Source organism: Protobothrops mucrosquamatus, unplaced genomic scaffold (assembly GCF_001527695.2).
Source record: "Protobothrops mucrosquamatus isolate PMUCROS unplaced genomic scaffold, P.Mucros_1.0 scaffold2047, whole genome shotgun sequence".
NCBI classification, from domain to species: domain Eukaryota; kingdom Metazoa; phylum Chordata; class Lepidosauria; order Squamata; family Viperidae; genus Protobothrops; species Protobothrops mucrosquamatus.
The window spans coordinates 10,639-38,437 of record NW_015388154.1 but is presented as its reverse complement, the minus strand read 5'-3'; the positions used below and the strand labels follow the sequence as shown (position 1 = coordinate 38,437).

The 27,799-nt window shown below is 40.1% G+C and overlaps 2 protein-coding genes across 2 annotated transcripts in view; one reads left to right on the top strand and one right to left on the bottom strand.

Annotated features, from left to right (window-relative positions):
* The window catches only part of RNF8 (ring finger protein 8), a 17,571-nt gene extending 16,856 nt beyond the window's left edge, over positions 1-715 (bottom strand). The window contains exon 1 of the mRNA XM_015823917.1: positions 593-715. Within this exon, the coding sequence (XP_015679403.1) occupies positions 593-715 (123 nt within the window). The remainder of the gene's footprint in view (positions 1-592) is intronic.
* Positions 716-8,112: 7,397 nt separating this feature from the next.
* Positions 8,113-27,799, top strand: part of AARS2 (alanyl-tRNA synthetase 2, mitochondrial) — a 29,018-nt gene continuing 9,331 nt past the window's right edge. The window contains exons 1-16 of the mRNA XM_015823916.1: positions 8,113-8,341; positions 10,618-10,806; positions 11,681-11,826; positions 13,727-13,921; positions 14,845-14,989; positions 15,562-15,707; positions 16,073-16,181; positions 17,217-17,255; positions 18,915-19,026; positions 19,371-19,498; positions 20,095-20,245; positions 22,603-22,772; positions 23,174-23,287; positions 24,910-25,050; positions 25,949-26,086; positions 27,457-27,566. Coding sequence (XP_015679402.1) covers positions 8,114-8,341; positions 10,618-10,806; positions 11,681-11,826; positions 13,727-13,921; positions 14,845-14,989; positions 15,562-15,707; positions 16,073-16,181; positions 17,217-17,255; positions 18,915-19,026; positions 19,371-19,498; positions 20,095-20,245; positions 22,603-22,772; positions 23,174-23,287; positions 24,910-25,050; positions 25,949-26,086; positions 27,457-27,566 — 2,261 coding nt within the window. The 5' untranslated portion in view covers position 8,113. The remainder of the gene's footprint in view (positions 8,342-10,617; positions 10,807-11,680; positions 11,827-13,726; positions 13,922-14,844; positions 14,990-15,561; positions 15,708-16,072; positions 16,182-17,216; positions 17,256-18,914; positions 19,027-19,370; positions 19,499-20,094; positions 20,246-22,602; positions 22,773-23,173; positions 23,288-24,909; positions 25,051-25,948; positions 26,087-27,456; positions 27,567-27,799) is intronic.

Below are 27,799 nucleotides of genomic sequence, written 5' to 3'. Positions count from 1 at the left end.
GCTGGCTAGGGAAATTTGGGAGTTGTGAACTTCAACTTCCATGCATGCTGGCTAGGGAAATTTGGGAGTTGTGAACTTCAACTTCCATGCATGCTGGCTAGGGAAATTTGGGAGTTGTGAACTTCAACTTCCATGCATGCTGGCTAGGGAAATTTGGGAGTTGTGAACTTCAACTTCCATGCATGCTGGCTAGGGAAATTTGGGACTTGAAGTCCACACATCTTAAAGTTGCCAAGTTTCAAAAACACTTTATTTACATTATCTTCTCAATACTCTACTCCGAACTAATCACTGTCATAAAAATAGGTTAGTCTGGCACAGGTTTCTTTTTCCCCCCGAGATCCTCACTAGCAGTTCTGGAATGTAATTGGCTTAACGCAGCAAGGTGGGTTTTGACGTAGTGATCCTCAATGCAGACCCCTTAATTTAAAAAAAAAAAAAAAGCTGGCAGGTTCCTGGGAGCACAGAGCACCCCACGAATGTAATTCCTAAATAGCCACCAGGGGGCGCCGGGGGCTCTTTCTCCCTCTTTCGCCGTCCCTCCCTCGACCCTCAAGCCCCGATCGAGAGAAAAGGCCCTTAGCGCTCTCACCTCGCTCCCATCCTCCAGCAGCAGCCATTCTTCATTCATGCCAACTCGCCTGAGGCACCAAACTTGCCCCAACCATCCTGAGGGACGAGAAATCCGGTCGTCGCCGCCAAAACACTCCGCCATCTTTCATGGCCCGCGCCACTTACAGGCAGAAGCAATCGCCCGATTTGAGCGGAACGGACATGCTCCTCCTAAGGTCGGGCAAAGAAATCAACGTCTCGCAGCCTTCAGCCGCCCCCCACAAAGATGGTACCCAAAGCGGCAAAAGTAGCAGGCGGGACTAATCGATACCAGAGACAGGCGCGGGCGCTGTTGTTGCGTTTAGCTGATTCGTCAGTTATGTCACAAACCCAATTTTGACTTCTGCAGGACTGATTGGGCTCTGCGTTTGACGGGGAAAGGGGCATTTCTGCCACAACTGCTGGTTTTGGGGTATAATAACGCTTTGCAAACAATCGCAAACTTTTTTACTTTTATCTTCTCGAGTGGGTTTAAGAATTATTGCCTTTTTATCTACGTTTGTACTGAAGTTAGCAAGTAGAATGTCTGCAAGAAATCGCTTTGTCCTCCAGGCACCTATGAAAACAGACTCGGAGGAATTCAGCTGGTATGAAAGGAAGTTTATTTAGCCCAAATCACCCCCTTCCAAGGATACCCAAATTCCTTCAGTGACATATTTTATAATTTCATTATAAGTGAAGTTCACTTAATAGTTTAACTTAATTTTAACCAATTAAGCACCTATGTTCATTAAATTCAAAAGCACTCAACAAATTAGGTTTTTTGTTTGTTTGGGGGTTTCTTTATTTTAGCTAGAAAAGTACCTCAGTTGAATATTTGACATCAGTTAAACATGTCTTTGCATAAAAATAATATTTTTGAAATAGATACCTCTTCTTTATTTTGAAATGCTATTCCTATGTGGAAAGTTTTACAGGAAACAGAAAAAAACCCTCAAACTTCCTTGAACCGCCAAATAAATTACTCAAACTTAATACATACACCAAAGAAAAAGATCTATAAACTCTAATAGAGTTAATTAAATCTGATTCTCCCAGGAACCCCACATTCATGAGAATAAACATCACATGACACAAACACATTCAAACACTACGCTTTCACAAAAGATCACCTTTTCTATAAAAATGTATGATTTCTGTACCCCATTTGAAGCTACCTTTCAGGAGCAGATTCCTTGCTCCTAAATATATCAAATCCTTTCCATTCAGGGACACCCCAATTCAGATCAGGATCCTCAAATTCTTTGCACATCTATCATATTGTAACTAGCAGCTGGTGATTTTAAAAGAACCACTTATTTGTGTGAAAGATAATGGGTATGTTCATGCTGTTCTCTAAATCCTGGTTTTTCTTGTCTATACAGTACCGAATAAAATACCACTGGCTAAGTTTCAAAGAATAAACCATAAACAAAAATATATTGGTTGGGTTTCTACTTTCTATAGTATGTGAAGCCATAGTCAACCAAATCACATTTTGATTTAGTGGTTATAGCACTCATCAAGAATTTAAATAAAACATTGACAAAAAAAGAACAAAATATCTGAATAATTGGAGCTTTCTGTTAGCATTTTAATTGATTAAACAGTACAGTTCTACTTCAACAGGGCCTCCTTCCAATTATGAGGAGAGAATAGAGTAAAATGGAATGGAATGGAATAGAATGGAATGGAATAATAGAATAGAATAGAATAGAATAGAATAGAATAGAATAGAATAGAATAGAATAGAATAGAATAGAATAGAATAGTACTTAGACTTATATACTGCTTCACAGTGCTTTACAGCCTAAGTCAGTGGTTCTCAACCTTTTTAATGCCGCGACCCCAACTGGTCGTAAGTCGAGGACTAAACCGGTTGTAAGTCGAGGACTAAACCGGTCGTAAGTCGAGGACTTTCCCTGCCCAGGAGCGCCACGCATGCATGGTTCCGCCCCCTGCGCCGGCCGAGGCGTAGCTGGCAAGCGGCAGAGACGGAGCAGGCTGACCACCAGCTGGCCCAGCCCAAGGGAGGTAAGGCACCCGCCGGAAAAGGGGAAAAAATGACGGACAAAAAAAATGGACAAAAAAAATGGCGGACAGCCTTGCTTGGCGACCCCCGTGAAATGGTCGATCGACCCCAAATGGGGTCCCGACCCTCAGGTTGAGAACCACTGGCCTAAGTGGTTTACAGCAGAGGTCCCCAACCTCGACTGTGGCCCACTAGTGAGCCATTTGCAACCACGCTGCAGAAATGGTGGGTTTGCATGCCCACGCGCATACCCACTTGTGCAAGTAGCGGGCGAGCATGTGCTCATGCCCTCCGTTTGTGTGGGCATGCATGCACAAGACTCGTGCAAATGGAGCTGCGTGTGCCCATGCCTGAACATCTCGAGCCCTCGCATGAAACCATCTCCTTTCCCCCGCCCCACTGGTCTGCAAAGCTGGAAAGGTTGGGGAATTCTGGTTTAAAGAGTCAGTATATTACCCCCAACAATCTAGGTCCTCATTTTACCGACCTCGGAAGGATGGATGGCTGAGTCAAGTTAAGCTGGTGAGACTCAAATTGCTGAACTACTGGCAATCAGCAGAATTAGCCTGCAATACTGCATTCCAACCACTGCACGACCACAGAATAGGAGAGAGAAGAGAAGAGAATTTCAATCAATGGTTCGTGGGCTTCTGTGGGGGCATATGTCATCACAGGAGGTCCACAAAGGCTTGAAGAAATGTTATGATTTAAATCTTGAGTTAAGTCTTGGGATCTGTGGCCATGGTCCATGGTCACAAAAGATATTTAAAGGGAGCTCATGGTGAAGAAAAGATTGAGAACCACTGGAATAGAACAGAATAAAATATTTTATTGACAATGTGTAATATACCAATAAAAGGTAGTAGAAAAGATGAGAAGGATAATAGTAATACAGCACTACTACATGGGTAAATATCTTTAGACATAAGACAGTACTGTGGTAATTAGATGTTCAACAGAGTGATGGCACGAGGGAAAAAAAACTCTAGTTGTTTTGGTATGCAATGCCATTTGCATTAACAGAGGGATAGAATCAAGATCACTTGAAGTGTTAATACCACTTTATAACACCTTGGTAAGACCATACTTGGAATAGTGCATCCAGTTTTTGTCGCCATGGTGTAAAAAAGATGATGAGACTTTAGAAAGAGTACAGAGAAGAGCAACAGATGATTAGGGGACTGGAGGCTAAAACATAAGGAACGGTTGCTGGAATTGGGTATGTCTAGTTTAATGAAGAGAAGGATGAGGGGTGATATGATAGCAACAACAACAACAAAATGATGATGATGTTGGAAGGGACCTTGGAGGTCATCTAGTCCAACCCCCTGCTTAGGCAGGAAACACTATACCATTTCAGACAAATGGTTGTCCGGTCTCTTCTTAAAAATTTCCAGTGTCGGAGATTCACAACTTCTGGAGGCAGGTTGTTCCACTGATTAATTGCTCTAACTGTCAGGAAATTTCTCCTTAGTTCTAGGTTGCTTCTCTCTTTGATTAGTTTCTATCCATTGCTTCTTGTCCTACCTTCAGGTGCTTTGGAGAATAGACAGGTTTCACCTAATCTGTACTAGTACCTTTGTTTTTTCCTGCCTAGGTGTAAAATCTTGCTTTTTCCACATTAAATTTCATGTTGTTGGATAGGGCCCATTGTTCAAGTCTGTCAAGATCTTTTTGGATTCTAAGCTTGTCTTCTGGGATGTTGGCAATTCCTGCCACCTTAGTGTCATCTGCAAATGTGATGAGTTCCCCTTCTATTCCCTCATCTAAGTCATTTATGAAGATATTGAAGAGTACTGGGCCTTGTGGTACCCCAATGCTTACTTCCCTCCATATAGATGTAGTACCATTAAGTACTCAGTGAGTTGTCAGCCAGTTACAAATCCATCTGGTGGTGATGCTTCTATCCCACATTTTTCTAGTTTACTAAGTAGGTTGTGGTCTCCTTTGTTGAATACCTTGCTGAAATCTAAGTATGCTATGTCCATAGCATTTCGCTGGTCTACTAATTTAGTCACTTTGTCAAAGAATGAAAAAAGATTGGTTTGGCATGATCTGTTTTTAAACAAACCCGTGCTGGATACTAGTTATAACTTTGTTTCTAGATGTTCACAGACCTGTTTTTGATTATCTTTTCCAGTATCTTCCCAGGTATTAATGTTAGGCTGATTGGTCTGTAGTTTCCTGGGGCTGTTTTTTTTTTCTTCTTTTTTTGAAGATGGGAACCACATCAGCTCTTTTCCAATCCTCTGGCAGTTCCCCGGTGCTCCAGGATTTTTTAAAGATATGGTACTTCTTCAGAACTCTGGGATGTAATCCATCAGGTCGAGGTGATTTATATTCATCAAGATCAGATAGGTGTTCTCTTACCATTTCCTTGCTTATTTTAAATTTTAATTCTAGTCTGTCTTTTACAATTATGTGTTTGGTAGGTTGGGCTATAATTTCTTTTTGCGTGAAGACTGATGCAAAGAATGAGTTAAGCAGCTGTGCTTTCTCTCTACTGCCTGTTACTTCCTTGCCATCTTCTCTCTTTAGTGGACCAACAGTTTCCTTGACCTTTTTCTTGTGATTTATATGTTGAAAGAAACCCTCAGCATATATTTTCCATCAGCTCAATTAGAAAATATTTTTGAAAGTATCTCTGAAACTTAAGATGGAGGTGAAAAACATGAAAAAAGACTGGACTATACATTCTAAAAAAAACAAATTTCAATCTCTTACATCTGAAAATCTTTATTCCACTGCTTTCACAATCTTGTTGAGTCGTCTCTTATATCTTCTGAACAGGAACTAGCACTTGAGCCAGCTTAGCCTAGCGGTTCCTTCACAAACTGAGTAGTTGTCATTCAGCTGCTAGTTCCTAGTAGTTCGAGTCCCGTGGGCGCTGTCTGGCTTTTTGGTTATACCACATTTTTAAAAATGCCTCCTAAAACCAGAAAGAGTTTAAAAATCAGAATGGAAAAGGACTGGAATGCGCACTTTGAAAATAAAATCTCCAGTCCCGCTTTTACATCATCTGTGAATCTCTACCTCTTTACTCTATTAGTTTGCAATCTTGTTGAGTCGTCTCTTATATCTTCTGAACAGGAACTAGCACTTGAGCCAGCTTAGCCTAGCGGTTCCTTCGCAATCTGAGTAGTTGTCATTCAGCTGCTAGTTCCTAGTAGTTCGAGTCCCGTGGGCGCTGCCTGGCTTTTTGGTTATAGCACATTTTTTTAAAAGCCTCCTAAAACCAGAAAGAGTTTAAAAATCAGAATGGAAAAGGACTGGAATGCACACTTTGAAAATAAAATTTCCAGTCCAGCTTTTACATCATTTGTGAATCTCTACCTCTTTACTCTATTAGTTTGCAATCTTGCTGAGTTGTCTCTTATATCTTCTGAACAGGAACTAGCACTTGAGCCAGCTTAGCCTAGCGGTTCCTTCGCAATCCGAGTAGTTGTCATTCAACTGCTAGTTCCTGGTAGTTCGAGTCCCGTGGGCGCTGCCTGGCTTTTTGATTCTAACACATTTTTTTAAATGCCTCCTAAAACTAAAGAGAATAAAAATCAGAATGGAAAAGAACTGTAACGTACACTAAAATAAATTTTCTGGTCCAGCTTTTAAGTCATTTGTGAAACTTTACGTCTTTACCCTAGTCTGCATAATGCTTGCTGAGTCATTTCTGACATCTTCTTAACAGGAAGTGCCACTAGAGCCAGCTTAGCCCAGCGGTTCTTTCACAATAAAGTTAATTTGTGCTTTAACTGCTACCGTAGTTCCTAGCAGTTCAACTCCCTGTGGTATTTTTAATCTGCTCAATTTGAAGGAACAACATTTTAATATACCTCCAAAAAATCTGAGACAGCTTTAAAATCAGAATGACAATAGGCTGAAACACACATTCAAAAACTAGAATTTCCAGCTCTGCATTTACATTCTTCCAGAAAAGTCTTTGTTCAATCAGTTCCTCTATCTTTTGAATCAATATAGAAGCAGCGCAACCTAGTGGTTTCTTTACATTTCTACTGTGTATTTAAATTGCATCCACGCAATAAAAAGGATGCAACTTTTTTTTTTAATGGTTCAATTTCCACAGGTGCTCTCTGGCCTTTGATGCCTCAATTTGACTAAAGCACATTCAGTAATATACTTATTAAAATTTATTTATTTATTTATTTATTTAACAGGATTTATATGCCGCCCTTCTCCCCATGGGACTCAGGGCGGCTCACAGCGTATTAAAACATCATACAAAAAATTTCCCCTACTAAAAACCAATTAAAACCCAAATATTGGTAGCTGTGGCTCTTTAAAATCGTTAAAAATTGTCCCTATTTAAAACTCAAAATCCAAGAAAGCATAAAAATTCAAATGGTATACAAAGAAACCATACTTTAAAAATAAAATTGATGACTCCAACTTTTACATCATTTCACAATCTTTACCTTTTGTTTCTATACTCCTCACTTAGTCATCTTTTAAAGAGATAGTATGTTGGAGCCTACAGTATTTGTTTTGCAGGAAAATGAAGGGTTTTTTTTTGTTTAATCGGAATATAATTAAAATACTAGTTCTTAATACTTCAAGTCTGGGGAGTGCTGTCTGTAGTTTTTAATATCCTCAACATTATTAAAGTTTTTTTTTCCTATCCTCTAAACCTCTATCTATTGGATTTCAAGGCTAAAATGAATAGAGTGTTTGTCATTCTACCAAGACAAAGAATGAAGAGTGTTTTAACTTTTTAGCCAAAGCAATGGACTTTTAAAAAACAAGAGGGGGTTTCATATAACTTTCCTAAACTTTGAGGATGGGAACTGATGCAACTCTGCAGAAAACTTTTATTTATGCATGTTTGATGATCAGTACCATAGTGCACCCATCACAATGTATTTGCAGGATCCCAAACAGCTGCTCTTCCACTGTTTTTGCTCACCACCTCCGCCCTCCTCCCGCTGACAAGATCTAGGAGAAAGGACTGCTCCGGGCCCCTTCTATTAAACAATGTCATCTTGTTGAACTCAGGAATCACACCTTTTTTTATGGCAGTGCATGCCCTGAGGACCAGCCTCCCCCAGACAGGTAACAAAATGAGCCACAACCTTGCATTGGAGGGATCTATTTGAATATACTTATAATCCCTTTAAAACGGGGATTCCTAATTTTCTTGCCATCACACTTCCCTTTAGTGTAACCTTAATGTACGCACCTGCCCTAAAAATCCAAACGCCAAAATGAACACAAATTAACAATGCAAACGGAACTTTGGGAGAAGTGGATTCTTTGTAACAATATAATTAAAAGGTTGAATGTGGACTCTGTCTGCACCTCCCCAAGGACGGCAATGTAAGAAACTCTGCTTTACAAAGAGATCACTGTAATTTCAAAAAATGTGAGAGCAATTCCACACTCAGTGACATGGAGCTCGAGCTCTTATGCATTCATACACATGTCACTTCTCAAGCTTTGCCTCCTCCTCCGATTCCCACAATTCTGCCCGCAGCTAAGATGGCGGCGACAGTGAAGAGCTGCGTGAGATGCTTTCTCCGGTTGCCCTGCAACTGGCATTACAGTTCTTTCCAATCTCGCTCAACTGCCTCCTTGTCCTCCGCGCACGTGCGCCAGATGTTCCTCCAGTTCTTCCAGGAGCGGCACGGGCATCAAGTCGTTCCCTCGGCTTCTGTGAGGCCGCGAAACGATCCCGGGCTGCTGTTCGTGAACGCGGGAATGAACCAGGTACGTTCCCAAAATAGGGCGCGGAAAGAACAGGCTTCGCGGAATGGTTCCGCCGTTGCCCTTGAACGGCTCTGATCGGATGTTATCTCGTTCCCTTTTTTTCGGAATTTTTTTTCCGTGGTGTAAATGCCGCTGCTACGGTGCTGTCGTTTTACATCTTTCTCGCTGCTAAAAAGAAATGCTTATTTGCTCGTAAAGTTGCATTGCATTTTACAACATTTTAGACTTCTAGAATATTTTTCTGGAAATGTAAAACGGAGAAAAAATGTTCGGCTGAAGGAAAATATGCAGTCAGAATAAGAAGCATCACAATGCAACTGAGAACTGCAGTTGAGATAGCTGGCTGACCGTAGCTGGCTGACCGGCCGTACTCAGCGTGTGGTCCTCAATGGAACCGCATCTACATGGACGGAAGTGTGTAGTGGGGTGCCCCAGGGCTCTGTTCTGGGCCCAGTGCTCTTCAACATCTTTATCAACGATTTGGACGAGGGGATAGATGGGGAACTCATCAAATTTGCAGACGACACCAAGTTGGCAGGAATAGCCAACACTCCAGAAGACAGGCTTAAGATACAGAAGGATCTGGACAGACTTGAACACTGGGCGCTATCTAACAAAATGAAATTCAATGGTGAAAAGAGCAAGGTTCTATATTTAGGCAAGAAAAACCAAATGCACAGGTATAGTATAGGAGGTACCTTGCTCAATAGTAGTAACTGCGAGAGGGACCTCGGAGTCCTAGTGGACAATCACCTAAATATGAGCCAGCAGTGTGCTGCAGCTGCCAAAAAGGCCAACACAGTGCTAGGCTGCATTAACAGAGGGATAGAATCAAGATCACGTGAACTGTTAATACCACTTTACAATGCCTTGGTAAGGCCACACTTGGAATACTGCATCCAGTTTTGGTCACCATGATGTAAAAAAGATGTTGAGACTCTAGAAAGAGTACAGAGAAGAGCAACAAAGATGATTAGGGGACTGGAGGCTAAAGCATATAAGGAACAGCTGCTGGAATTGGGTATGTCTAGTTTAATGAAGAGAAGGACAAAGGGGGACATGATAGTGTTCCAGTATCTCAGGAGCTGCCACAAAGAAGAGGGAGTCAAGCTATTCTCCAAAGCGCCTGAAGGCAGCACAAGAAGCAACGGATGGAAACTAATCAAGGAGAGAAGCAACCTAGAAGTAAGGAGAAACTTCCTGACAGTTAGAACAATTAACCAGTGGAACAACCTGCCTCCAGAAGCGGTGAATGCTCCAACACTGGAAGTTTTTAAGAAGAGACTGGACAGCCATTTGTCTGAAATGGTGTAGGGTTTCCTGCCTGAGCAGGGGGTTGGACTCGATGACCTCCAAGGTCCCTTCCAACTTTATTATTATTATTAAAAAGAACTATGTTTTTTTCTCTAGCACGTTTTCTGTTGAGAACTTGATTCAGTTAAATGTTTTAGATAAAAATAAAGTCAGCTTCATATGCCATTATGCATTACACTATTATTCACATTATTTAACATTATTTAATATAAGTTCTGCATTTCAAGAGCATCATTGGAACCAGCATAATGAATAGCTAATTTAATGGATTGCATCCAGAGAGTTGCTGGTTCAAGTTCCCACTTAATATTATCACTGTTAAGCTAAAATAATGTCCTGTACTCCAATATTCTGAGCACACTGTGTGCATATGTGAGACTGACAGAACATATTTGCATGACATGTTAACTCGTGTTGTAGTTTGTCTTGGATTGTCATTCAGACATACACTAGAGGCTCAAATACAGTTGAGAACTTTATCAAATGGCCCAGTGTGTATCCAAATCTAAACTAACGATGGATTTATAAATATGGAACCATTTCTGCTCTAAAAAAGATAGAGTGGGGCAATAAATACAGAGCAGCATCTTTCAATTTGTTTTTCTACATCCATGGGTTTGGGGGAACATTATTTTGAAAAGAAAGGAATTGGGAAAAGAGTGATCTTCTTACATCCTGTGCATCAAATGATTATTTGATCACTGAAAACATTGTTTAAATTGATTCCAGGAACTCACAGATACCACAAAAGAAAAAGTATCTAGAACAGTAGAACTTTCAAAATGTGATTGGCTGGGTTTGTTTTACTCACTGGGAAATGTTTGCTAGCTGACCATGGTTAAGGGAGCTTAGTTTATTGAGTGATAAGAGAATGTGCCTTCTCACTATAGCAATCCTTCTCTTAGTATGAGCCAAATATCTCCTGTGTGAAATTTCCTTTCTTTTTGTTTTTGAATTTCCAGTTCAAACCCATCTTCCTGGGCACAGCAGATCCTCAAAGTGAGCTTAAACGTTACCGCCGAATTGTGAACACCCAGAAGTGTGTGCGGGCAGGTGGAAAGCACAATGATTTGGAGGATGTGGGTCGAGATGTTTATCATCATACTTTCTTTGAAATGCTTGGGAACTGGTCCTTTGGTGATTATTTCAAAGTAAGGCATTGCTACAGATGCTTTAAAAATGACTTATTTGTAATTAAATTAATTTGTAACTAAATGTGATCCGAATGTGATCCAGAATTATCTTTTTTCTTTGTGACATATTTGTTTCTAAACTGCACCATAAATTGGAACAGTAAAGCAATTGTTATAATGTTTATGGTTTCTCAGTACAAAGGATTTTCTGCATGTGGAAATAATATTTTTGAGAAAGAACTTAGTTGAGCATTCTATTCTGATTTGTGCATATAAGCCACTTTATGCAAACATGAGGCATAAGTCAAATCAAGGAAACTGTCTAATTGCAAAGTGAATAGGTTTTGCTGTTCCTTGCATTCATATTGACTTGATGAGTCTTCTATGCTCCTACTTCTAAATAATTTAAACCAGTTGTCTCCAACCTGTGGATTGCAATGTGTTGAAGTGTAACATCCATCATTTTTAGATAGCATGGCTTTGCTGATTAGACATGGTGAGGGTTGTATTCCACCACAACCTGAGGACATTAGTCTGGGAATACATTATTTAAACAACTGTATAGAAATAAACAGCCAAAAGGACTTTATAGAATTTTAGTCTGCCGTTAATGACACTAATTGTTTATCTGACTATTGCATCTTCAAGAAATTTAGGGTATCCTGCATAATACATAGAAAAGAGAGTAATCTATCCAAGGTTATCCAGTTGGGAAAAGACCTCACCAGATCAGTTTAGTCCCATATTTTCATTTTATTTGCTCACCAGGTTGTCCTTGATTTGTGCTACAAGCAGCTAATATCATTCTTTATAATCTGTTCCCTCTGGAGCATCTGCAGTTGTTTTCTTACCAAACATTTAACTATTATTTTTCATTGCTTCATTGTTTTAGGAGGAAGCATGTAAGATGGCATGGGAGCTCCTGACACACGTCTATGAAATTCCAAAGGACCAGCTTTATGTCACTTACTTTGAAGGGGATGTTTCACTTGGTCTAACTGCTGATGAAGAGTGTAGGGATATATGGCTTACACTTGGGTAAGTAATTTTTAAGAAAAAAAATGAATGTAAATAAATTATAGAAACTTTGAGGTTTTTTTTTACCATGGTCTAAAAGCAAACAATAATATACATGTTCAAATTATATAAGTCATATAAATAACCTAAACAATAATTTACATTAAGTGGGAACAAGGTGGCTTCTAGAAGCTATTTCTATGACAGATATTTTGCCAATGTCTTGGAAGTATTAACAGATGGATCATTAAGTGGTGCAAGCAGTTAAAGAGTGTCATGATGGATGCTATTAATTCTATACAGCAGTGTTTATGCAGTTGACAGTGAAGTAGCACAAATAAGATTCAGTTTCCGAATAAACATGTATGGCATTCAAATGGAAGGCTGGAATATATACTCATTGTCATCCTATGAAAAGTCTTTTATGTGAGGCATGCACATTATACAAATATTTGGGATCATATTTGATGAGAAATAAGGATTTCAAGAATTTTGTTTGCATAAACTCTAGGTTAAATATCTATTTATATAAGTGCAACTGCGCACCATATAACAACTGGCTCAAAACTTTGGCCTTAAAAGGTTTGATTGCCACTGGAACAAAATTATGAGCGTTAGAGATTACATACATTATCACTGAAAGAAATGTACTATGAGATTTGTATTCAGCTCTCATGTTTCGTTAATTCTGAACATAGAAGATTGAAAGCAGATTCCTAATATTTCAAGGTTTAACCTGTAATACCCAATATTTTAAGATTTTAATCAATCTTCCATTAATGTTCCATCTGGAAGGAGTCTTAAAGTGTTTTCTCAAAAACACCAGAACCTTCATTTTCAAGTAGTTAATTTCCAGGAATTCTTTGGAATAATAAAATGAAAAGACTTAGAGGCATGTTTGCAAACCCACTGCAATATGGAAATAATTGCAGCAGCATTTATAATATGGAAACTGGACAGTGGGCTAGGAAAGAAGCATTGGTCAGTGCATTGCCTGGAATAATTAATAGCTTTGTTTTATGTTTCACATGGTTTTGTTTGACTTTTACCCCCAATTTGCTCAAGTACTGCATAATCCTGATCCCTAGTCATGCCTAGAAGACTAAAACTATTGTGTGCAACAAGCATGGACTGAATACCGTAACATCTTGTTCAGTAGCATTCATCAGTAGAAGCCACGATTGTAAAGTGGAGGAGGAATGGATTGCATGTACCATATTGTGCCACAAAATGGTTTATTCGGCTAAGCATGTTTTATGAAACCAGCCTCTGGTTTATAAAGCACGTGTGATTTAGCAGAACGAATGAACCATGTGTCAAGGTTCCAACTAATGAAACCACATAAGGCAGAACTCCGAGGCTTAAAGTTCCTTCAATACACATGTTTATTGGATAGATAATAACGGCACAGTCAAAAATGAAATCAACTCTGAAATTTCCCTAGAGATTTGAAGTAACTAAAAGCAACACTCCCCTCCCCTCTACTATGCTATAAATCATGCTACCCAATGAAAGCAATTGGCGGGCTTCTCAAATCGTCTTTGCTCCTCCTTCCTGCACCTGCGGGAATGACCTTGGTTTCCACGGGACTGCTCAGTGTTTTGTCTAGTGATACAAATAGCAATACTACTTCCCCCCATCTATGTGGTAACTCAGAACGAAAAATATGGCTTCAGCCAGGTTCGTTTCAGAAGTTGACACCATGTCTAAGTTACCAGTAGACTTCACCTACCCACAGCAAAGTGGGCAGTCTGGAAACGGAGATTTCCCATTTTGACATTTCTGAGTTCCAGCCTATGAAGTTCATAGATCCAGGCATTTGGAGAAGAAAAGGGAAAATACGGATTTACTGTTTTCACTTACTGGCTGTTCTGCTTGTTTGCTTGTTCTTTTTTATGATTGTTCTTTGCTTGTTTTTCAGCGTGCCCCCTAGCCATGTTCTTCCTTTTCACCTGAAAGATAACTTCTGGGAGATGGGGGACACTGGTCCCTGTGGGCCCTGCACAGAAATCCATTATGATCATATAGGGGGTGGAAGAAATGCAGCAGCGCTTGTGAATCAGGGCTGTCCTGATGTGGTGGAGATATGGAATCTCGTTTTCATACAGTACAATAGGTATGATATGATGTTACTGTTGGAGCTTTATATAAATGCCATAACTTGACTTCTTAGCAAAATTTTGTATGGCATAGAATATGTAGAGTTGGTTTTAAGATGGGCAGCCATACAAATTTTTAAAATAAATAAATGTTCACAGGCTTTATACCAATCAGTATTGTTTTATCAGTCCAATTATTTATATTATATATTCTCCTTGTCATCCCCCCAATTATATTGTAGTTTATCAGCTGGAGGGCTGCACCAATTTTATGTGGCATGGCAAGATCTCTGCAAGGCTTCAATTATCCATTTTGCCCATTATCTCCCCATCATCTACAAAATAATTTTAAAAACCTATTTCTTTTTCACCGTATCACTTTGTGTATTGCCTCTGGTGAGTGTACTTTCTGCATTAATATTCTGATATTGTCAGAGCTTATCAACCTTCAGCCCAAACCCCACATCACAGCTTGTGTCCTGGTTTCAAAAGCCTTCAATGAGAAATCAGCCCAGATCTCTAGCAAGGGTAACATCTCCCTATCCTGCAGTCTGCTTCTTGGATGAGAAAGAAGAGGGTGTCAGAAAGCAAAAGAAATTAAGAGAGAAAAGGGTAGCATAAAACACTGGAAACAGAACATCTAAGGAACTGTGTCTTTACTCATTTATGGTTCTGGCTTTGCCTTTGCTCATCCAACAGGTTATTTCTATAGAATGATAGCAAAGGATTGCCCATCCTAATTTATGATGGACAAGAGCCTTTGTATAATCTCCACTGATCTTGGTCATCTAGTCTGTCCTCATCAGTCTTCCTGGTGCCTTTCTCCAACTTCAGTTTAATCCCTTGCAGCATTGTCATTTTCCTCCCTTTAGCAGAACAAGTCTTGGCCTCTAATTAATGTTTATCATTTTTCCTTGTTTGGTAACTGATACATTTCTAGAGAGGCCAACGGGAGTTTGCGCCATCTGCCTCAGCATCATGTGGACACCGGAATGGGCTTAGAAAGGTTGATGACTGTTCTTCAGAACAAACGCTCCAATTATGACACTGACCTCTTCACCCCAATCCTGGATGCCATCCATAAGGTGACAATCAGCCTGGCGTAGTTCTACTGAGACTTTGAAGTTTTGTATGTATAATTGCATACAGTACCTCCCTAATAGGCCCCAGTTAAGAACTATGAAGGACTATGATTGAATTGATTTACATTGATTTGAAATGGCGCTAAACGTTCTCATGGACCTCGCTGCTCTGCCTCACACCCCTTTCCTGACCCTCATTGTGCCTCTCACCCTTGTGCACCTGTCCAAACCTGTGCTATGTCTCTTGCACACCCTCATGCACCTGCCCAGATCTGCAGCAGCCCCCCCACACACACCTTCATGCACTCTTCCTGGCTTGCACCATGTCTCTCACATTCTTGTGCACCCTCCCTGACCTGTGCCATGCCTCTTGTGCACACTTCCTGAGCCATGATGAGCCTCCTTGCGCATCTGACCCACACCGTGCTCCTTGCACACCCATACTGCATCTCTTGTGCACCCCCTCACACCCTGTCCTCAAACGTTTCATGCACCTGCCCCAACCCTCTTCTGCACTTCCACAAGAATGCAGTATTCCTGTGCGACTCTCTCCAGTGTCTTCTATTATCTTTCAGGGCTGCGGTGGACCTGGTTACCAAGGCTTGGTTGGCGAGACTGACCCAGGGGGAATGAACATGGCATACAGAGTAGTGGCCGATCACGTGCGTGCTTTATCTGTATGCATTGCGGATGGGATTTTCCCAGGCATGGCTGGTGCCGAGTAAGGAAAAAGTCCAATAATGAGGGAAAGAAAGGTTGGGAATGGGTGATTAGAGAATATTCGGGTTGATGTTTTGAGAAAGAAAGTTACACGGAGAGAGGAAGCAGGGTGGGGCAAATGGAAGCTACAATTTTGAATGATTTCAAAAGATTAGTGGAGGACAGACGACTGCAGCAGACGCAAAATGCATGCATAAAGTATACAATATATGGAGCATACCAAGGGTATAGCTGTAAAACCAACAAGATAAACACTAAGAGAATCTTGGTGGAAATTTTAACAAGTATTCAGAGTTTTTCTGAAAAAGTAAAATTGCCGACTCACTCAGAATGCTAATTTCTTTTTTAAACATTTCTTCCCTGCAGGCTTGTTCTGCGTCATATCTTGCGCAGGGCTGTGCGATTTTCTTCGGAGGTTCTCCATGCTCCACCCGGGTTCTTGGCGAGCTTGGTTCCTGTTGTAGTAGAAATTCTGGTAACTTAGAATTTGATTTCATAGAGAAGATAACTTCCTTTTCTAATGCTGTAGTGCAGTGGTTCTCAACCTTTTTAATGCCGCGACCCCAACCGGTCGTAAGTCGAGGACTAAACCAGTCGTAAGTCAAGGACTACCCAACCGGTCGTAAGTCGAGGACTTTCCCTGTCCGGGAGCGCTGCACATGCGTGGTTCTGCCCCCTGCGCCGGCCGAGGTGTAGCTGGCAAGCGGCAGAGACGGAGCAGGCCAACCACCAGCTGGCCCAGCCCAAGGGAGGTAAGGCACCCGCCGGAAAAGGGGAAAAAAATGGCGGACAAAAAAAATGGCGGACAGCCTTGCTTGGTGACCCCCGTGAAATGGTCTATCAACCCCAAATGGGGTCCCGACCCACAGGTTGAGAACCACTGCTGTACTGGTTGCCTTATCAAATGGCACTATCTTGTGGCATCAGATGATGAAGCCCTTAGCTGCTAGAAATATGGGCGATATAGCAGAATGAAACTGCAGTTTTTTTTAATGCAGGTGTTAAAACTACCTGGTTATCCTACACATGGTCTCAATATTAGAAGAAATAGTAAGTGACCCAGCAGTTCTTCTACTATTCCAGTGAGATATATCACATTACATCTGCTAAATAGAAAATATGCAGAATACAGTCTAGTAACAGAACTATCAAAAAACTTGGAATCTGGAAAGAGTTATGTTTGCAGAATTGCATGTTTCTTGACTGAAAGGCAGCTCTCATGGAAGTGATTCTGTCCAATAATATGAAGAGCCTGACAGGCCTTTTGTAATATTTGTGTTAAGTCAACACATCTGATGCTGTTTGTCACTCACATTAATTCTATTCAGATATTTTATTTTTGCATAGAATTGCAGATCGGGGGGAGGATAATCTGTTATATTACATAATTCCTGACATGAGACTAACAAAACCCATTTTTTTCCTGATTTCATATAATGTAAATTAAGGATGGGGAGAAGTGAGAGTTGCACTACTAATGACCTGTAATGAGTTGATGTTTCCTTTGCAGGGAGATGCTTATCCAGAACTAAAGAGGGATCCAGACAAGGTAAGCAGCTACTGCTGCTGCACTCAAAGTTGTGTTTGATCTCTAATTGTTACACATTGCTTGAAATAGTGGAACTTTTTCCTTAGCCATTCCCTCTCAATGAGCATACTATACCAGCTTCCAGTTTTTGATTATTATTTTTTTGCCATCTCACTTTGAATAGTGGAAGAATGGAGGTGGGATTGGACTTCATTGCTGTCTCCTGAGCAATTATGCTAATACAGCATGCATTTTAAAGGTCAATCCAACTGTTTGCCTCTGTGCCCTACATGAGCAAATGCAAGCAGGAGATTTGCCCTTCTGATATGAATGAAACTATAAGCCAGCGTCCCATCTACAGCCAGAGATCTAAGGCAAAATGTGCTGTCTCTGTTTTGCCTCTTTTGTTTCGAAAGATATATTCCTCTTTTCCAGTATTTTTTTAACCCAGTGAATAGTCCAAGCAATAACTTACATGTACTGTATACTATCTGGAGAAAGAAAGTTCCAGTTAATTTTCTAAAACCTTTCCTGAGAAAGGTTTCATTTAAAAACCATTAAAAATCAGTTTTTTGATATATAATTTGATTGCACAAAGTTTGACTATTGATAGAAAAGACATTAGAAAAATATTACTAAACTTTAAAAAATTATCTTGCCAATGAATGCAAATAACATCCCTCGTTAAAGGGATGCTGCTGCAGCTAATAGATTGGGAATTATGTGTTATGACAATTTGAAAGTTGGGGGAAAGGGTTCAGTCCCTAAATATTTCACCAAATGTGACACTAAGAACAAATCATAAGTGCAAAGAAAAATGAGCACATACATTGTAATGATGCTCTTTCTTATCTTCATCCAACTTTGTGGCCTCAGTTCCAAAAAGGTTTCCATGACAGATACCTATGTTGCCATAGTTAATTATGGTTGATGGTGGTCTTTTGTGAACTAAATGCATCTGAAAACCTAGATCAATGATGGCGAACCTTTTAGAAACCAAGTGCCCAAACTGCAACCCAAAACCCACTTATGTATCATCGGGTGCCGGGTGGGGTGGATGTGGTCCATTGGGTGGGCGTGGCTGCGGTGGTAATGGCAGACTGGGTGGGACTAAAAAGTTCAATCAATCAATTCCAACTTTGCGAGATCTTTTTTTTCACCGCAAGAAGTTGAAATTGATTGATTGAACCTTTTTTTTTTTTGCACACGGCGGTGGAGGCCTAAAGCGAAAAAGGTTTTATAAAACCCAGCTGAAGGCCTAGGATTGGGACCACGGCACGTGTGCCCACAGAGAGGGCTCTGCGTGCCACCTATGGCACGTGTGCCATAGGTTCGCCACCACGGACCTAGATCAGTGTCAACAGGGTATGCAATCTGGATTTTATTTTCTAGAGCAGATGCCATTTTTTCTTTTATATATTTCTTACTCTGCCCTTTTCTCCACTTGGATCATACAGTAGGATTGCAGGGAGAGTAGAATTCTAGAAAGCGAGTTGAGCATGCATCATGCTTTTCCTACATCTTCTGCTTAGTGAGCAAAATACCTTGAAGAGCTTGGCTATTCAACTTTTTAATTTGGCTTTTAATCTTTTATTCAACACTTGTAATAAATGGCTTTTTAAGCAATAGGTTTATTTATTTTCTGTACCTAATCAGTTTGCCTCTTTTATCTCCCTGCAGATTATGAATATCATCAATGAAAATGAAGCAGCATTTTTCTCTTCTCTCTTACAAGGACGCCGAGTTATAAACCGAACTCTCCAGAAATTGAATCATTCCAAAGTCTTCCCAGGCAAGGGTCTCATTTCCCCACAACCAACCACTGCTATCTGCCAAAGTACAATGTACAGTGTAATGAGATAGATGCTTTATTTGTAAAACCCACCTGCCTGGCTTTGACTTGTCCCTTCCTTTTGACCATGTTTGCATGAAAGAGTGATATTCTGGCTGATTAATGGGAATTCATGTGCAACTTTCCAATGTCTCTGTAATCACAGTCAGTGGTTATCCTATGGTTGGTTTTTTTACAATTTCAGATTCTAGTTAGGAAGCATCAAAAATGGCAGATGCTGCATTATAGGATGACATGCTTAACCATAGGAAAGTTGCTGAAGTTGCCCATATTCTTGCCTGCAGGTGAGGTAGCTTGGTCTCTCTATAGAAATTTGGGGTTCCCCCTGGATCTCATTAAATTGATGCTTGAAGAAAAAGGAGTACAACTAGACATTGCTACTTTTGATCATCTGGCTCAGGAACATGTTGAAGTAAGCGTCACATATGTCTTTTTATGAATCATCCTAACTGACCTATTTTTTTTCCTCTGACCAATGCCTTAAAAATGGTACTTTTAGAGAAACATAGGCAAGAATAGGCAACCATGGCTTTCTATAGCTAAAAGGAACTCCCAACAGCCCCTATGGTAAATGGTGAAAAATATTGGGAGTTTAGCAACATCTGGAAGACTACAAAGAGTTCACTCCAGTTGTTTGAGGTTCTCTGAAGAAGCCCCTGTGTTAGCTATAATAAATCACAATCCATAATAATAGATTAAGTATATTGTCTTTATTTTGATTTGTTTGGGTTTTTTTTTCAAGTGGAATAGCCTTATTTTTTTCCTAAAAGGTATGAGGTGCAAACTGACTTGGAGTAAAATTTCATAAGCATTTAATTCCACCTCCCCGACCCTTGATTTAAAAGGGAGCGAAGATTCTCAAAAACGTAAACTTAATCCTAGATTGGGATAGTCTTATGAGAATGCTACAGTCTCCCGAATTCTGTGTACAGGTTTTATTAAATTGATGTGGCTCGTTCTTTTGTTTTCTCTCTCCGCGTCTTTCCTTCCCTCTCCATACCTGTGCAGCACAATGCTAAGCTGCAACAGCAACAGCAACCACAGAGTCCTGGGAACCAGCTGGATGTGCTTTCATTGGCCCAGTTGCAGGAGTGTAATGTGCCTATTACTGATGATTCCCCCAAGTATGACTGTAAACTTGGACAAGATGGGAAATATGGTAAGGATCAACCATCCTTGGTGAAGACAAGACTTAGTTTATTTTCTAATAGGGAAATAAATGTTTTTGTTAGGATAGGATAACTGGGCTCATTACCTGATTTGAAAAGTCAATAGTAGCATAATTGTGAGTTTTACAAAAACACACTCAGGCAGCCATTTCTTATTTTATTATTGCATCGGTATGCTGCATGCTTGCAAGCTTCAGCTAAATAAAGTGATCTTGGATAATGGGGGGGGGGAGTTCTAGTTGAGGGGTGAGGTAGCTGTATCGCTGCTTCTTGAACTTCCTAAGGTCAATAGAAGATCATCAATTGTCATGGTGACTTTGTCAAAACAGTGAGGCTGACCTATTCTTTTTGTTTGCTTTTTATATTTATTTTTTCTCAGTTGACATGGTATAAGTGGGAGAATGGCAGCAGCAGACTTTAGGGAAACGAATTGTTCTGTTTCCACCCTTAAAATCTACCTCAAATCATGGAATGAAATAATTGTTTTTCAGTCTAATTTCAGCATTTGTTTCAGGTTTTGTGAGGTGTTAAGGATGGAAGAGGGGATGATTTGCATCCCTAAAACCTCCTAGCCATGTTCCATCTGAAATCTGCCTCACAATGAAAAAAGAGCCCAAGTCACCTCTCCCTCTGAGACAACCATTTGAAACCATTTGGAAGCAGGCCAGGAGCTTCACTATAAGAGTCAGAGGCCTTCAGAAGGCTTCCCACTGCTCATCCCACTCCCACACAGAGGCTTCCTGCCCGCCTCCAGATGGATATAGACTATGTCAGTGGTGGCGAACCTATGGCACAGGTGCCAGAGACGGCACTCAGAGCCCTCTCTGTGGGTACGCACGCCGTCGCCCCAGCCCCGCCACTCCCCATGGCCCTCTCCTCACCAGCAGCCCCCCCAGAGGAAAGTTGCCCCGGTCGCAGCCTGTGCAGAGCAGCACAGCCAAGGACATGGCAGCCGAGCAGCGGGGACAGACTCCACCCTCGCGCCCCATCACGTACAGATGATGCTGCAGGGCGTGGACAGAAGGCATGGCCGCCATGAAGCTGCTGGGCCGCTTGGGCGATATGCTGTGGCGGGCCATGGAGGTGGTGGGTGGCCCTGCGGGCAGGAGAGGTGGGGGCAGGGCAGGGGCGAAGTGGTTTTTGGGCACTCGGTCTCTAAAAGGTTCGCCATCACTGGGCTATGTGATCCTCATACTAAGAGAATCACATAGTCTGTATTTGACTATTTTGGTACTAGCTTCTGGCAATTGATGCCAAGGCAGTAGGAGACTCTGCTTTATCCACTCCTGGTAGAGGAAGCACCTCCTCTCTCACCAGATGAGCTCTATATACCTAAATCCCATTTGTTGCCCTTGAAAATATTAGTTTCCTTTCTCCATGTTGTTTTTTGCACGTAGCATTCTGTGAGGGAAAAGAGGAGAAGCAGCATTTTGGCCTTGCCTAAGCAGCAACATATCTTCAATCAGGTCTTCACCAATTACCATGAGAGTTAGCTGGTGGGGGGATGGGACAATTGGACTCCAGCACATCCAGAGGAAAGAGGCCTATTTTTAGCAACTTGCAGCAAGTTCCACGATGTCTTTATTTCATTCATAAAAGGAGAAACCTTGAAGAAGTTTTGCCAGCCAAAGTAGACATTTTTAGGCTAAATAATCCAGTAGCCCCCAAGTTAGTCTAATGTTGTTTCCTATATTCTGTCCTCTTTTGTAGAGCAATGAGAGTTTAGCTCTTCTGAATTTGGAGCTGTGGAATTGAACTTGAAGGAAGAAAATCTATTATGGCACATGTATTGAATGGATACACATTGAAATTCATTTAATGCAGTTAAAGCCAGTAATACATCATTGTCATTACCTATGTGGGGAACTGTGAGTGATAGCTCCACAGTTGTTAATCTTTGTATTTCAAAGATTTTTCACATACCCAGCTTCATCTGTTTGGTGGAAGCTGAAAATTCTTGTTATGGCTCCAGCAGTACATTACAGAAACTGGCAAGATCTTTCATGAGAAGGCACTGTTGTTGTTCAGTTGCTAAGTTGTGTTTGAGTCTTCACAACCCCCATGGACCACAGCATGCCTGGCCCCACTGTTGCCCAGAGTTTGCCCAAAGAGAAGGGCAAACTCCCTTCTTATATACTCCCACATATAATAATGTCATTTTAATATGTTTATGTTCTTGGGTACTGCGAGTACTGATGCCATGTGACTATCCAAAATTGGCTTTTAAATAATTTAGGTGAGCATTGGTCAGATCAGTGCTACATGATTGGCTTGTTCTCTAGGTGGCTCCATTGAATAGGCCACCTTATAGAAATGGAGTCTGTGACCTTTTTCTTGCTCTCTGCAGTGTTCAAGCCATGCCAAGCCACTGTCTTAGCACTATATAGAGATCAGACTCTACAAGAGGAAATTTCAGGAAAACAGCACTATGGGGTCCTGTTAGACAAGACTTGTTTCTACGCTGAACAGGGTGGTCAGGCATCTGATCAAGGCTATATGTTGTGTGGCAGACAGCAGGTAAGCTTTTTCCCACTCTGAACTGAAATTATTCCCTGATGACTCTGGGCATAAGCTTCCTTGAAATGCATAAGCCATCTGGGTTGTAGTCTCCAAACTATAGCACCAATTTATTCCTTATCCATATCTTTTTACTTTTCTTTCAGTCACTGTAGCAAATCTAAGCGAAAAGGAAGGAGAAAACTGACTACTATAGTATTAGTACTAAATGCAGAAGGTTTACCTCTACTGATCTTAATCTATACTTCTCCCAATGTTAATTTAAGAGCTTAGTTGATTGATAAATAGCAATTTGTTAATGACTAAGGTAATTGAATGCCCTGTAGAAGAATAGAAGAACGTGCTTCACAAAAATCATGAAGTGTCTGTGTTAACAGTTGTGCCTTTTTCCTTCTTTTGAGGATGTACTTTTCCCTGTTGAATCAGTACAAGTATTTGGTGGCTATGTAATCCACGAAGTCTTCATTTCAGAAACCCTGAAGGTTGGGGACCAAGTACAACTCTTTGTGGATGAGGTAACAATCTGTGCTGGGCAGTGCCATAAAATTCCTGAGTCAACAGTATGTTTTTAAGCATGCCATACTAACAGATTGTATTGGGTGGAAAGTTAAGAAAACATATTGCACCCTGGGCATGACAAACATTTCAAAGGACTAAGTTGTAGGATATTTTATGTTAGTTTGTACCTTTGTTGATTTTTCCCTAACACTATTTTCCTTTCAACTAACTCACAAAGATTAACAAATATACATGTTGCAGCTTAGCACAAGACAGTGTCTTACATTCAAGATTCAGAAAGAAAAAAACCTGCAGATTCCCTAACAATTCTCAACTACATGACCCATTGAAATAAGTGGAGGGTAACATTTGCAAATAGAGATTTTTTAGCAGAGTAACTTTGTTATAACAAAGTTATTTTGAGAGACCTTACCAAAGTTTATTTCAAGCAAATTATTACTCAAGCATTATACTAATCCTAAGCAGCTAATGCTTCAAAATGGGCTGCTGAGCCAATGTGAGAGATGCTCAGTTTTTAATGACATGCATAGTTCTAATTAAGCCATTGTACCCTTAGGAGGAACTTTTTGATAGTATAAATTGTGTGTGCTAGTAACTCACATCCGGACATTCATCACATAGAATGATTTAAGACAAGATTGTTTTTCTATTTCTCTTTTAATTTAATTACTTAATAATTGTTTAATTATAAGAAGCCATATTTGGAATATCAAGGAGTTTTATCACTATGCTGCAGTGAATATCTTAGAAAACAAGTATGGTGACTTTCAGATACACGAAAGATTTGTAGAGGAATAATGTACGGTTTCTATTGGATGAGAAGAGAGCTATGAAGTTGGTATTCTAGTAACACAATGTAAAGGAATGTAGAGATTATCCTGAAGAAGGAATGGATGAGCCTTTAAAGGGAGAAGAAATGGCAATGCATTCCTAAAAAGGTGAAAGGCATAATAAAGAAACTAAAAATAACCATGCTTTGATTCTGTTTGGTATAGAACAAACAGACAAACCAAAACTAATGGGATTTCAAGATTCTGTCATTATCTCCTATAATAGAGTAGCATTCGTGGAATCCTTTCAGTGTCTGTTTCTTGACCTGACCTACCTCAAAGGGCTGACAAACAAGTATGTTTCTTTGAACATTAATTAAATTAGTTAAAGGTAACCTGGGATCTTCAGATATCGCTGAACTACTGGTCTCAGCATCCTTCATTGCCCTTTTAATTAGAGCTGCTAGGGCTCGTTCAGCAACATCTGTAGGGCCAGTAGTTCTTGACTAGTTAATTCAAGAATATTAGAGAAGGAAGGGCTATAGAAGTTATAAACATGGACATTATAAAGATATAATTAGTTTTAATCTGTGGTATCTGCAGAGGAAAAAGAGTCTTGGATAACAAAGCTGGAAAAAAAACCTCTGCTGAGAACTTTCCTACACAGTATAATTGGTGCTTTGGTAGGTGAATTAAGAATCAGTATAGCTTTGTATATACAGGCATGTGTTCAAAATGATTTTATTATGCATTCAAAACTCTCATTTTTATTGCTGATATGTTCATCTTGTTTATAATGTTTTACAACATCAGCACACCCTTATCCAGTGCATTGCCTTTGCTTTCAGGCTCAGAGGCTAGCCTCCATGAGGAACCACACAGCTACCCACTTGTTAAACTTTGCACTCCGCCAAGTCTTGGGAGACTGCACAGAACAGCAGGGATCCAGTGTGACTGCTGAGCATCTGCGATTTTTTGTCAACACCAAGGTGCCTGGTATCCCCAAACTACTCCACATTTAGAGCAGGGAGGATAAGAAAACCTGGAACACAACTAGAGTTGAGCTGCAAAAGTTAGTTCAACACCTACTATCTTGTCCCCTAACATATGAATGAGACAGCCTTTAGACTTAAGTCATTGTTAGTAGTCCTGGTATTGAAACAGTATTTTTATTTTTATTTATTAAATTTGTTTGCTGGCCATCTTGCCACAGGTATTCTCCTTATTCCTCCAACACTGACCAAGGACTGCCACGGGGCATATAAATTCTGTTGGATTTGGTCATTCTTTACCATGGAGGAAAATTTGGTTAATGAGTAATTTGATATAGATAATAAAGGAGAGACAGAATTGGCAGTGGGAAGAGTGAATGTCTTGCAATACAGATTTTTGTCAGTTCAAGGATGGAGAGCATCCAGCATTGAAGAAAAGCCCTAAAATAACAGATGGAGGGAATTGTATGTTATGCAGGTCCAAATTCAATGTATAAATGGAGGTGGAGTGATGTAAGCAATTTGTTTTGGAGCATTTAACTATAGATTTATGTTTTAATGTGTAACATGCACAAGACAACTCATCAATTGCCATGTAATCCTAATTGCTATTGTGACTACTTGGTGTTTTCACACTAAAAGCCTAAAAATGTAAGTTTTGATAGCATTCTCTTATACAAAATTTGTATATGTTGGCAAACAAATGTTATATAGTTTGGTTCAAGAACTATTGATTCCAGTTTTTAGAATACCGAAGCATAAAAATCTAGTGAGTGTTAACTCCTGAAACTGAATTTTGGAAACTAATCATCGACTCTTTTGGATTCTACAATACACTAAACTTCATGTTGTGTAATGCTGCATCTTTCTGATGAAGTATATTTTTCTTCATCAGGTTCCCATAAAAACAGAGAATCTGCAAGAGGTAGAAAGTGTGGTCCAAGAGATGATCAAAAGGAATGAAACTGTCTATACACGAAAAGCTCCCCTTAATCAGACCAGTGATGTTCTAGGACTCCGGAAACTGGATACGGTAATTTGGGGGATGGCAGTGACTAAAGGAAAAAGTCTTAAATAGCTAAAAATCACATCCATAGTGACCTCAGCCAGGATAGGTATTTTGTTCTGGAGACATTTGGAGTCATTTCTGGGTAAATATTTACATTCTTGAATGTATTTTTAATCGAAATGTCTAACAATTACAAATATGCATTTTAAAAGTGACTCCAAAATTACTACATGATTCTCCCCATTTGTTTTGCATTTTGATGCATATAATTTCTCCAAGAACTTTTTACTAAATTCTACTGTGAATTATATGGTCTCTTGAAATTAAAATTCTGACCTATAAAGAACTGTTAGATGGTTTTTATCTCTAATTTAATGGGGCTTTTTTACCTCAGGATAGATAGATCAAAGGATGTGTCTGGGAGTGTTGGTGATTAATTTTTTGGTACATTTGAAAAAAAATGTTAATAAAAACCCTAGAAAAGCATAGAATACATTTTAGAGCTTTATATCATGCTCTTCCATGATTGAACTAGGTTTGTACAGAGAATATAATCATATTTCATCTGAACAGTTATATTTCCTGCATGATCAAGACTTGCAGTTATGTAAAATTCTCATTTATGCCTTGCCTGTAACTTTTTTCAGCTAAACACATTCATTGTCTTCTTTCATATTCAGTATACAAAGTTGGGAAAAGCATGTGTGACCCCTCCCCTATGTCTGTTAGTATATAACTCCCAAATGGGCCTTACAGAGCATAAGTGCTGCAAAATATAATTGATTAAATTTCAAAGTAAATTGGATTTAAAAACGTCTGAAATAGCCAGTATTGTGTATAATTCTGTATGCTTTCTCTATAGTTACACTACTTGGCTCCTGCTTCTGAATCCCATTTCCATAATACTTGTTCCTTCCCCCTTTGTTTTAATTCCCAGCCACAAAATACTGAGCATTCTGAAAAAAAGGAACCTTTGAAATTCATGGAATTTGAGAATCTCAGAAACTGGTAGCCAAGCATTTGGCTGACTGTTATTGAAAATATGTCAGGTTCAACCAATTTCCACTTGTTTCTGTTAGTAATATCTTTCTCATCCAGCAGCAATTGTTCAGGAGCGTTAGGGGTCATAGCACGTGAGCTAAGCCCTGTCCCTTTGTGTATGTATGTGATGCTGACACAAACAAAGGTGGCAGGGCTTGGATTGTGCTGCTGTAAGAAATGTGGACAAATGAGTGGAGATAGTGTGTTCAGATCTTCCCACAGATTGGTCTTCAGCACATTCTCAAGGGTGCTGCCATCTTACACATAATTATGTCCATGTAATAGTTGTAGCTTACCAATAATTGTACAGCCAATAATTGCCATGCCATGTGGTCTTCTCTGAAATCTTTCAGGTGTATCCCGATCTGGTTCGTATTGTGTCAGTAGGTGTCCCAGTTGAAAAAGTCTTGGCTGAGGGTTCCAAACATGCAGTGAATACCTCTGTGGAACTGTGCTGTGGAGTGTAAGTATTTCTGTCCTGTTTCTTTTAAATTGGGATGTTTTGCGCGTGCCTTGAAATTGTGCATGGGAAGTGGGTTTCCCTGAAAATTCTAATCTGCTTCCCAGTTCCAGTAGGAAGAAGGTCTGCATAATTTCTGCAGTCTGCCACAGCCCTCTCTGCTGCAATATAACTGCCAAGGGTCTTGGATGTCAGCTCCCTCATGCATTCAGTATTTGTAATGAGACTCTTACCTT